We start from the raw sequence: 13,245 nt of genomic DNA on the forward strand, positions 1-13,245 counted from the left end.
TTTACTGCTGTGGTGGTTGGTGTGCACGTTTGTGGCATTGGGGCTGGAGCCAAGCACTCTGATGCTCTGTGGCCAAGTTGACAGCAATGGTGGCATTTTATTGGCCCCCACGAGGAATGGAACCTAGTTACATCTCTAAACTTAGGAACCATTTCATCACATTGGCTTGCTCTCCAACTTGCAGCGTCCCCCTTGGTAAACCCTTCTTCCGTGGTTGAGATTGCTTCTCTGTAGGAAGGTGGGGTAAGAACCTTTTGGGGCATTGCAGATACACCTTGTCCCGCTTCCCATCCTGCAGGCCTCTCTTTGGTAATCCCTTCTTCCATGGTGGAGATTGCTTCTCTGTAGGAAGGTGGAGTAAGAATCTTTTGGGGCATTGCAGGTGCACATACCCCCTCCCATCCATCCCGCGGGCCTCCCTTTGGTAATACCTTCTTCCATGGAGATTGCTTCTCTGTAGGAAGGTGGGGTAAGAACCTTTTGGGGCCTTGCAGGGGAGACTGGAACCGGTGGGGAGGTCAATCCCTCGGTTGGCCACTGCCCAGTTTTCTGCCATGGTGCCATCTGCTGAGGGAGGGCAGGTGCCCACTGGCATTCCTCCCATCCATGACCTGGGGTTAAGACCCATCCCGGGGTTGCCTGCTTCACAGGTTGCAGCTCAACCAATGATGGCTGGCTAGGGTGTTTTATGTGCCAAGGACCCTCCTGCTGGCTTGGAGGAGTTATGGGCCAAGTAGGTGCCCTCTGCTGGCTTGGAGGATTTTCCCATGCTGATGGCCATGGATTTGCCCACTGGAATCTTTTCCATCCATGCCCTGGGAAGAAAGCCCAATTTGGTGGTGCTTCATTCACTGGTTGCAGCCCAATTTGTGGTTAGCAAGTGAAAGATGCTGGCCAAATCCCTTCTTGCTGTCTGGGTTGAAATTCCCATTTTGATAGGGAATCTGCTTCCCACTCAGTTGCAGGGTAATAAGCCATTTCATTTATTGCTGTCTGGAAGGAGTCAAAAGCTCCAATCCAGTTTTTTTTCAAGCCTTGCTTCCAAGCTGGGGGGAAGGAGGGAGAGTATGCACTCACATTTAGTTGTCAAAATGGTCCAGGAAGCACAACAGAGATGACTGCGTGGGGATGGCTGGAATCTCCATTCCTTTCATCTTCTGACTGGGTGTAGAAAAGTCTTTTCCAGCCCCCTTCGTCCTCTTGCCAGATGCAATAAATCTGGAAGCAGCATTCCTTTTGCCTTTGAAGCGTCGGCTCTCAGCTTCTTATCACCAAAAGCTTTCTCATTATTTCTTCGCTGATATTTAACTCTGTCCTGGTCAGCGTTGGGAATTCAGCACCCCCCATCACCAGCCCCTCCCCACTTGCAAGGGGGAGGGTGCTAGTGAATTATTTTAAAGGGAGAGTTGGAATAATGTCAGGCGTTCTAAATACCATGTATGAAATCATCAGAGACCAAGGCAGAATCATCCTTAAAGTTCTTTTTTAATCATACAGGCAAGTTAGCACGTTTATGGAATTCCAACTCTAATGTTCTTCCTGGAATTCCACCCAGTTGAAAGTTCATGATCTATCCCCACACCCACAAATCCATCACATGTTCCAATCATCATCTTCCACGCTGGCATCTACACCCCTCTGCTTCCGGTCAGGTGTCGAGGTGCGGAGACAAAAGATGACTTTGAGCTTCTATAAAAGAACGGCAACAATACATTCCACAAATCTACTTTCTTTCTATTCCCCCCTCCCAACTACTACACTAATGAAACAGCATAGGAAATTAATAAAAAGTGTGGCAGGCCAAAGATCCTAAAAGAAACATATCTACAGGCCTGACAATGCGCAGCAAATCATTGCTGATAAGAGACAGTTCATTCTGCCGTATAACTCAGATTGTAGGCACAGCTGGCAAACCAAATAAACGCAGTGACAAGGACTGCCTAAAATAAAATAAATTTTCAAGGAATATATCTTCAAGTGTGCAAATGACACACTTGCCACATTTGAGAGGACAGAATTATATAGTCACTTGGAACTATTTCAAAATCCTCCAGTTTCCATTTTAGTTTCTATTTCAGAATCTTTTAATTCATTGAAATCTCCCCAGTTTCAAAGTATCCTTAAAAAAATCACTATTCTGGGAAAGCTTCATTCAAGGCAAAAGTAAAGTTGAGAATGAGACAGAAGTAGGAAACTTTGGTGGAATAACAACCTCAGCAGCTTACAAAAAAGAAAACAGTTGTACAAATTCAGCTCACTTTTTCATAGGTATATTTGACAGTGATATATTTCAACATTGCTATTTACATCTCACTTCTCAAATTACTGCAAACTCTTATGAAAAAGCTGCTCAAAAGAAAAACTAAATGCTTCTATTTCTCCCTGAAATCAGTGGAAGTTTAAAACATTGCATCTAACTTTATTAATGTACATTCTCATTGTACATGTTTTGCAGAGCAAGAATTAGACTAATAGAATTTTTTTTGCAAAAATCATCAAAATCAGCATATTGATTTTGATCATGTGTCTACACATATAGTTCTTCCTCAAATAATTTGCAATAAATTGCATTCTATTGCTTTTTAGTTTTTTAAAAAAGTTATACCAGTAAATAAACTTACACAAGTTATAAATCTGCACCTATTATTTGAACATAATTAAGTATATATGTGGCCCAAAATCAATAGATTTAATCTGGATTATTACTGTCACAATTGCTAATTGCCTCTTTCCATGGCTGTGCTAATTGCCTACATTTGAATAGGTGGAAGACTGTACTGGCATGAAATGACGATTCCCAGGGATAATGGTACTGTGGAAGTCCTGATGTCAGATTTTCATTCTCAAGCCAGAGCAGTGAATCCTCTCAATTCTTTACCAGTACCAACCTATTGTTGGCTTATTGCCTGATCTGAGTTTAGGCATTGAGCAACTGCAATATAAGGATGTAGTGTATTAGTGATAAGCATCTGTCAGCCCCTCTTCCCCGCAAGCTGCCAGAAATATGTGTGTTTTGCCACTATAATGTTTAAGCAAATGAAAGCTGTTTCGGATTATGCCAATCTCCTTTCTGTATAGCCAGTAGAAATCCTCAACCTGTGGTATTCCAGGGATGGAGAGAAGGCAGAGATGAATCAATAGTGACTCTTTGAATCCCAGCTCAGTTTGTTCTCCAAAATAAACAATTGTTGGCACAGCTGATCTCCGTCCTATCACTATCGGCTGGGGAGGGCAACTTTTCAAAATACAATGGAAAAGCCGAACATCTAAGTCTCACCCGAGTTGCTTTTTCGAGAGTTTCTCAGTCTGCGTTTGTCCCACGAAAGCAGCGTCGATGAAACTTTTTGGGCCAATCGAAGGCGGAGAAGGGAGGCAACTCCCTTGCTTGGACTCGCCCAGTCCGCACTCCCGATGGTGCTGAAAAGGACAGTGTCAAGTTCCCCGAAGCCTCAGTCGGAGGGAGATGGCTTCGCAGCAAGGAGAAACCGGGATCAGGCTGAGGAGGGAGGCTTATCCTGCGGCCGATCAGTCCGGCCCTTCGCGGTGGTTTACCTGGGAAGAGATCGGGCGGCGCACTGGCCAGGAAGAACCGTCACGGGAGCTCTGGCTGGTGATTGACAGGAAAGTCTATGACATCAGCCGGTTCCACAGGAGGCACCCGGGGGGCTCTCGGACTATCAGCTCGTACGCAGGGCAGGATGCCACGGTAAGGCGCGGGGCAGCTGACGAGGCGAGGACTCGGGTGGCCAGTTTCTTTCGCTCCCGTAAAGTGTTACAGGGAAAACCATAGTTTACCAATTCTAATATTTGTAGCTATGGGCACGGCATTTAAATATCTTTTCCAAGGCTTCTGTGGTAGCTCTACTGAGTGCTAGTCAGATTTATTGATTGCTTGTTCCTTTACCATTCAGGGTTGATTCTATTTGTCATTTTCAGTCTCTTCACTGCCAATGTCATTGTACGTGTTTATAATTTGGTTTTCTTTATATATTGAATTTCAATCCCATTTTCCACTCTGCTCCTTGACTTTTATCATTAAATATTGTAGATTTTCTGTATATTTAGCTTCAGGGTAGGGCTATCAGAATAATACAGGCTATTGATGTTTCTTCCTCCAATGTTAAAACCAGTTGCCCTTAATATATATTCAGCATATAAGTTGAATATAAGGGTCAAGTACACAGCCTTGTATCCTTTTGCTAACCTGGAGTCAGTCTGTTTTGCCATGTTCTGCCTGTATTGTGGCTTCCTGACTTGTATGTAAGTTTTTCATGAGGACGACGAGATTCTTGGCTTCCCATTTTTCTGAACACTTTTCAAAAGTCTTTCTATACTATATGAAGCAGATATTGACTTTCTTTTTGCTAGTATTTGGCTTTCTCAGTTATTTACAAAGCATTCCATTTATTCTGCTCTTTGCTCAATTTGTGGAACTACACTTTAACAAAAGTCCAAAACAGTTGGAACAGGAGCCACAAACAGAGAGTGGGGTGGTTGCTGAAGGAATTGTTAAACTGAACTGTTGAGCCTAGAGAAGAAAAGTCTTAAGTGGGACTGAGTAAACAGGCTTAATGTGGAGGAAGCAAGTGTTGTGTGAGAATGGAACCACTGATTGAGGGAAAGATGTGGGCTTCCTTTTTGGATGTCTTCAGGCAGAGACGAGGCAGCCTTCCATTAAGGAAGAATCACACATAAGAAGAGAGGTTTGAGAGGATGGTCCCTTTTAAAATCCATTGTTTTATGAGTCTATGATTTTCTCAACTCTGAAGGACTGAACCAAACCTTGTAAATCCCATTGTTAATTTAAATAGAAGTGGGAGAAATAAAACAGGAATCCTACCCACAAAATGGTGCAGTGAAATCGGCACAGAGATTCTTTCTTTCTCTTTTACATTCACAAGGACATATTATTCCTGATATACGCTATGCCAGTGATGCCTAACCCTTTTGTCCTCATGTGCCAAAAGCACACACGGGCATGTGCGACAACATGCCCAAACCTATAATTCAATGCATGCACAACCCACCTGCATGTGCCCCACTCCTGTGTATGTTTGTGTGACCCCCCCCCCCATGCTCCCATGCCTCCCGCGTATGTGCCAGACACTTCCTGCACCCTGTTTTGGCTCCCATTGAATTTTGGGGCCTTGCGCAGTGTCCTTATGCTATGTTTTGGCTTCCAGATTGGTGCAGGAGAGATTCCAGGTCCAAAATAGGGTTGAGGGACCACATGCACCCCCCCGTGCCCTGTTTTGGTCTTGGAAGGCCTCCTGCACCAATCTGGAAGCCAAAAAAGGACATGTTGGCACCATGAGAGGCCCCAAAATGCAATGCAAGCACCCCTCATGCATACACCCCACCCCCTGCACATGCACACATGTGTCCCCTGCATGCATGGCAGAGACTGGAAGACCAGCTGGCCAAATAATCAATTTGTAAGTTTTTAATTAGTCATACACAACTTTAACATGGAGCCAGTAGTTCAGTCATGCAATACTATTCTATCTTTTGCAAAGAGAGAAATTGGATCTATATCACATGATTATTTGAAGATGCACATACTTATACACCTTTTGGCCAGTTGGGAAAACCAGTATCTGGCCTCTGTTAATACGGACTGCAAGTAGGAGCTCACAAAACAACCCCCTCCTCTCTCACACACAAACACACAACAACAACCTAGATGTAGAAAATAAAAAGATAAGACATAAGTTATGTGTCCATGGGGTCACAATGGGTTGGACATGACTTTGCAACTAATCACAAAAATTGTCATGGAACCAGTTTGATGTAGTGATTGCGGCATCAGGCTAGATATTGGGAGATTGTGAATTCAAGTGCTGCCTTGTGCTTGGAGCTGACTGGATGATCTTAGGCTAATCACTTTATCTCAGCCCTATGAAGGAGGCAGTGGCAAGTCACTTCTGAAAAACCTTGCGAAGAAAAAATGTCCAACAGTCCCTGAGAATTGGACATGACTGAACAGAAGAAAAAATAATAATTTTATCATCATTTAAAAAATAAGACTGTACTCAGTCACTATAACCCACTTTTAAAGCACATTAGTCTACTTTTTTCCTTTTCCTTTTACTTACTTTTTAATTTTTAAAATATTTTTTGATAAATATTTTCAGCATACTAATACAATCAAATACAAATTAAACTCAGAAAAATAAAAAAGAGAAAGAATTTTTAAAAAATGGAGGTGTCTAAAGGTTGAATCATGGCAACTGGACCAAATTTTGTTAATCTGAGATATTCCGTTGCTCATCCAAGCAACTTCATCAGTCAGAGTAAAAATTATCAGTAGTTAGGCAAAGTCAGAGAGTCGTTGGAATGTATCAACTCTTGCCGCACCAATTTCAGGTGTTTCTCCCTGAAATGAGTTGCAATATATATGTCAATGAAGGTTTAATTATCCAGTCCAAAAGTGACTAAAGGTTGAATTATGGAACTGGAACAAACTTTGTTAATCTGCCATGTTAATCTGAGATTTAGAGAGTCAAGATTCAAATGAAATGGGTGTGGCAAGAGGTGGTACATTCCAATGATTCTCTGCCTAACTAATTTTTACTCTGACTGATGAAGATGCTTGGCTTAGCAATGAAACATCTCAGATTAACAAAGTTTGTTCCAGTTCCATGTTCCAGTTCCACCTTTAAACACCTTTAGCCTGGATGATTGAGTCTTCATTGACATACATTAAAAAATGGAAAGAAAAAATAGAAAAACAAAAGGGAAAGAAGAAGAAGAAATAAAAAGAAAAGAGCTATATTTAAAGAAGTGACTTCCAATCTTCAGTATGCCAAGTAAAAAGAAATTTGATAACTTATTACCTGCTATAAAATTGCAAACTAATGTCTATCTTTTCCAAAACCCATCTTTCTGTATGCATAACAATAGATGATCAACTTTTCAGTCCTGGTGTTAGCAAAAGCCCCATAAAGAGTTACCAGCGATTTAAAAAAAAACATATTTTATTTTAATCTTGATCAAACAGAACAACTTTATATTCCTTTCTTTTACTTTGAACACTCTTCATTTTTAATTCATTCAGATGTTATCTTTCTTGTTGTATCAAAGATACTTCAAGTCTTTAGCAGACCTCTTTTTTTAGATCCACTGGAAAGTCATTATCCAAATCATTATTTTGATTTGTTTTTTGTATTTCCCTTTTATTTTTCAAAGCCTTAAGCAGATTCTTCCATTTGTTTACCTGGTCTACATATTGTATTTTTGAAAATTTTACATTCATTAGGTTTATACTTACTATTAATGTCTTTAAAAAGAAGTATATATTTTTCTCAACTTTAAAATTAAATAAAAGTTAAGGCAGAACTAAGCAAATTGTGCATGTTCCACCTATAAATAAATTAAAATGAGAGCAGAAAAGCAGGAATTCTCTTTGCAGAGTTAAGCAGTAAAACTGGTTTATATTGCTGAGAAAAACAATATCTATCAATACTACTTTCTAGAAAGAAAGTATTAAAAAATTAAATTATGTGGTTTATACATTTTTCCGTCTTTGATATTTTCTGAAAAACATTGCAGTTTCTTTGTCATTTGTTGCTCCAGACTTTACTTGAAGCCAAAATCATTTTCTAATAATTATAATCATGACACTTCAGAGCTAATTTCTTGCAAGTGTTTCAATATCTTCGGTCAAGCACCTCCTGGGAATTATGTCTGTCATGTTTTGAATTGGAGAGAATAAAGTTAAGAATCAAATATAACCACTCAGCCTAAACATGTTTCTTCCAGGTTGACTTTAAATTGGTTCTTAATTACAATATTTTCCTCCTTTTTTCTTTATGTTTTGGCTTTAGGATCCTTTTACAGCCTTTCACCTTGACAAGACCCTAGTAAGGAAGCACATGGCATCACTTTTGATTGGGGAATTGGCACCTGATCAGCCCAGCTTTGAACCCAGTAAAAATGTAAGTTGGGAGACAGAAAATTGAGGTAGTGGCTTATGGTGTTAAACTGCAAACCCTTAATTATTATTGGGTTGACTCAAAGATCGCTTTTGTCATTAAAACTGATCTGCTATTAAGGTTAACAGAAGAGATTTTATGTGCTCTTCAATCTTTCTGCATTGTCTCTTGGCATTTCTAAAAACAGTGAAAGTCCATTTCCTTCAGCCGACTTTAAATTATGAAGTGATCTTAATATCTGCCATTTCATTCCCTTCCACTTTCCACCTCATTGCCCTGAAGCCGCACTTGATTCTTCCCAAATATATCAGGAGGATGTCTTCACTATCACTCACGCTTGGCCTCCTCTCATCTCCCTGTCTTCTTCCACTAAGCAAGCAAGACTCTAATCCACAGGTGAGAGCAACAGGGAGATAGCCCTGTTTGCTTCTTTAGGCTCCACAGATTCAAATTGAGTCCAAACAACCCCTCCCCCCATGATGACGCTTCTGTCATCTCAACAAGACATATCCAGTTAGTGTCCAATGTAGAGTGAATGTACTCAGTTTTACCCTTTTCATCCTCCAGATGTAGAGCAACCTCATTTTATGTCCCATCAGATGATTTTTCATCTGATTCTGCCAAACAAGATCCAAGGTATTTCTAAAAGTGTAGTTGGCTATCAGATTGGGCAAGTAAACTCAGTTCTTTTGGGCTGCCTTCCTCAGCCTTTGCCTAATTAATCCCAGCCTGTCTTCTTAAGATTAACAAGCAGGTGATTGCAATGCAGCCTCAGAGAGTCTGGAGAAAATGGTTTATCTGGATCCTTTTCAGTCAGGTTTCAGGCGTGGGCAGAGCCCTGAAATAGCATTGATCATGCTTGGGAATGTCCTGTGGTGGGACTTCAGGCCAATAGGTTTCTAATGATGTAACCTGCTGAAAGTTATTGAGTGGGCAGCTGTATAAAGCGATTAAAGTAGGTAAATGGAGGCCCATTGAGTTCCATAAATAGTTCATCAGAAATAACAATTAATATTAATTCATAATATTAATTGCATATTTTATAATTGTAACAAATTACTACATTTAAGTAAACATTAATGAAATTGAAGTATAGTACAAATATATTCTATAAATGAATGTAATGTGCCAACAGTTTACAATAAATATACAAATAAAAATAGTACTGAATAACACAACAGTCAGTGGTTTATAAATATATAAATTGGTGCTGCCTTGTGGACACTCAATAAAGCTATACATTACCAAACTATACCAAGCTATACCATGAAATCATATATATCTCTCCCTCCCTCCCCCCTCTTTCTGTTTCCCCATTAGTGCTTTTTGCCAAGATTATTAAATACAGATAGGCATTGATTTCTAGTGTCCCAAACATGAGCTCTAAGTTGTCTAGCAGTCACTAAGTAGAAAAATAGTTTATTTATGCAACCATTTTTTATTTGCTTTCTTCCGCATTTAATGTTTTTGAAAGAATATTAAAAGTTTGGAAGGAAAAGGATATTTGGAGGGCAATTCCACCAAGAGTTCTTGATGTTAACTGTTGATGCCACTGGCTAGCTATGCTCTATCCATAAAGTTAAAATGCCTGCAAATTTTCTGAATTTTTTCCCATAGCAATTATTCATAGAAGATTTTCGGGAACTGCTGTCCATTGTTAAAAAGATGGGACTCTTCAAGCCAAACCACTTATTCTTTTTCCTGATTCTCCTGCATATTTTAGTACTGGATGCTGTAGGAGTTTGAAGGAGACTAAGCAATTCAGTTAGATAAAAAGTCACTTCTGCTTTGCCCAACAGATGATTCTGTAGAAAAGAAGAGACTTGGCAGCCATTTATCTTAGAAGACCTGCAAGGTCCTTTTAAATTCTATGTTCTATGATGCCATGTCATCTTATATCTCAACCCTCCCATTCTGAAGGACAGTAAGTAATGAAACTAGAATACAGCATTAAAAAGCAGCCATGTATCCTCACTGTCTATCACAAAATGTCAGATACGTTTGGGGAAGATATTTGTGGTTGTATTGTAGAATTGGTTTCTTGTGCCTATCCTGTTTGGAATGCTTCTCTGGGTGGCTGCCTCTTTGATTGAATAAAAAAATCCTAGAATGAATGAATCCTTATTTTATCTATCCCAGCAGTTCTTGCATAGCTATTACCATTGGATATAAGTTGTAGGAGTGACACAAAAGGTAGTCCTTCTGTGGCGAATCACCCTTTTCTTTTAGTCTCAAGCAGGTTGGCTACAACATGATTTGGGACATCTTTCAGTCTTCAGTAATCCAAAATGGAACCACCATTTTGAAGAATTTGTAATGTGCCATTTAAAGGTATGTAAGGTATCTTATTCTTAGAATGTTCCACAGAATTGAAGGGAAAGAATATGGAATATTGCAGAAATACATGAAAAAGTTTCATGAGTATATATCAAATGTGTTGTGTTATTAATAACAGAGGTGCCACATGGGATTCTCATTTTCGCATTCCCTCTCAAAGAACACAGAGAGTTTTCTTATGTTAAATCATACCACTTGTTTGTCTATCATTATTAACTGAAGACCAAGAGTGGAATTTCACTTATAATAAACAAGATGAATGCGCAAATTAACCAAAAGCCAATCCCAATTTAAGATCCGAAGGTGGCAAGACTTGATTCATATAGGAGATCTGAGATCAAGATCATGTTAAATAAATTCAAGAAAGTTGGGTTTTTGACTCGAATGGGAAAGCATCAAAATGTCTATAACCGTTTCATTTGTGGTACAGAATAAAATGAAAATAACATAGTAGATACCTTTGAGGGTATCAACACCAGGCATGAAATCCTCTTACCTCTGCTACTGGTTTTGAACTGGGAGTGTGTGCTTGTGCACGGCATGTCTGCATATGTGCAGAACCTCTGTCCATGTGCAGAGTGTTTGTGATGACGTCTGGGCAGGTGGACCGAGCCTCCTGCTACTGCTTCACCCAAATGGCGAACTGGCAGAATGCCATCTCTGATCAACACTGCAAAGTTTGGATGAGTACGTAGACTGAAAGAGTTCTATAGAATTCTGATATAAATGTTGAAACATTCCTCTTCTACTGTTTTAAGGCAGCAATAATAAGAATGAAAAAAGAGTAGCACCGTCTCTTAGTTGTCCAACAAAGAGTCTATACAGCAGTCATACTGAAGTAAAACAGAAAACATTCTAATCAAATTTAACTAGAAAAAGCAGGTTGTGTGCTATTGTGACTACTTTTTTTAAAGACTGAAGAATGTTTCTATATGAGAAAGAGAGGCAGAGTTGGGGGATGCAGAGTCAAGAGAGGAATCATCCTGAAGTTATGTCCCCACAGCAGTCATAGGGATCATAGGGTCAATATGGCATGGAAAAAACAGTGCTTTAAAAATAGACATTCCTTTCCGCAAGTTTATAACTAACGTAATTATTTTCAGAGGTACCAGAGTTTTGTATATTTGTATCCTAATACTGCCCATCCAACCAAAAGTGCTGTATAGGTATATTCCAAGGTTGCCTAATTTGGAAAATTTACTCTAATTATTAGCTTTCAGTATTTAATACATTTAGATGTATACAGTAGTGATCTCTGAAGAAACACCCCTCCAACAATTTTATTTATATTACATGTTGTATCCTTTGGTGTATATACATACATACATACATACATACATACATATATACATACATACATACATGTCAAATATTTAATGGATTCAGTGCAAATATGGAATTGATATTTAGTGATGGGTAACCCAATTTTTACCTATTAGAATCAATTCTGATTTGGGCAATAGAATATTCTGTTATTTGCATCAATACTAAAGCAACAGTATGAGGTTTCGAAATAAACAAAAGAATGTGGGCATTTGTATTCAACTGAGTTATGTAGTACTCCATATATATTTCTCTGTTGTCTAATAACACAAACCAAAAATCATTAAATATCAGTAATTACATTGATTATTAAATATTGATTGAAGTTAATTAATGCTGACTTTAAAAAGCAAGGGTGAAACTGGACATCAGTGTCTAGTTTCTCTAAATTATGGAAAAGTGGGAGAAAATGTCATTAATTTTACTTTAGTAGTAGATATAATATTCTTAATCCATTTTATGAATTCCAAGGGATTTTCAAATCTATTTAACACTAGCTGATAACCCGGAGTTCCCTGGGTATTTATTTACAACCAATACCCCTTACCAGAGGAAGCCCCCTTATGGAGTTACCATGGCAACTGCACTGTGCGGTACAGTAGATGCCATTTTAAGGCACAACAGACTGTATTTTAACAGAACTTGAATCCAAAATGCACACTACCACTTTCAAAAGTACAGTGATTTGACACTATAGATATAATTCATTCCTTTTCATTTTAGCAGCCCAGGCGTTCCAGAGTGATACTGGAATACACACAGAGAGACACAGACACACACTGAGGGGTGTTGGGGTGTCTTACTTTCCAGACAGAAAGTCATCTGTATATTAAGTTTGGTTGAAATTGCTAAAGGCATTCCAGAGTTATGCTGGAACATACACACACAGCCATAAAGGAAGGTAGGTAGGTAGGTAGGTAGGTAGGTAAGGTAGGTAGGTAGGTAGGTAGGTAGGTAGGTAGGTAGGTAGGTAGATAGATAGATAGATAGATAGATAGATAGATAGATAGATAGATAGACAGACAGACAGACAGACAGACAGACAGACAGACAATGAACATGAATTATTTGTGTATTTTATCAAAAGATTTTCAACATCTAATAATGAGATTACAAGTTGACCTTTATTTTAAGTCTATTATATCTACAGTAAACCCTATATCATCTAATGCATGCCTAGTTTTTTTATCCTGCTTGAACATTCTTAATAACAAATGGTATCATTTGGCTATAATCTATTTCCTAGCACTGCTATTAAAATCTTTGTATCAACATTATCAGTGAAATTAGATGAGCATGTCTGGTGTTATTTTCACCTGCTTTTGTCTGATTAAATGCCAGTGATAAAATTCCCTGATCAATAAGCCTGATTAAATGCCAGTGACAAAGGAAGGACAATATTGCTCCCAAAGCTAATAGGGACTGTACTACATGTGAATCGAAGAAAAATTAAGAATTAAATGGTATGGAAGCAAGACAGAGACAGAGCAGAATAGATGTAGGTCTCTATTTTGTTTTCTGTTTCTCCCCACAGGTGACTCTCTCTAAATACACAAATAGCAGAGCAGCACCTCTTCCAGTGCTTTGACAGGCAGGGTTTTGAAAAGTGATAAAACTCATTTGCCACCTACTCATGTTAATATCAGGGAAC

The 13,245-nt window shown here is 39.0% G+C and overlaps 1 protein-coding gene across 1 annotated transcript in view; it reads left to right on the plus strand.

Annotated features, from left to right (window-relative positions):
* The window catches only part of LOC309389220 (acyl-CoA (8-3)-desaturase-like), a gene marked incomplete at its 3' end in the record, with an annotated part of 61,551 nt that overhangs the window by 35,530 nt on the left and 12,776 nt on the right, over positions 1-13,245 (plus strand). Inside the window, 1 exon segment of the mRNA XM_081947322.1 lies at positions 8,502-8,570. Coding sequence (XP_081803448.1) covers positions 8,502-8,570 — 69 coding nt within the window.

Source organism: Natrix helvetica (assembly GCF_964273705.1).
Source record: "Natrix helvetica genome assembly, chromosome: 1".
Lineage (NCBI taxonomy): Eukaryota > Metazoa > Chordata > Lepidosauria > Squamata > Natricidae > Natrix > Natrix helvetica.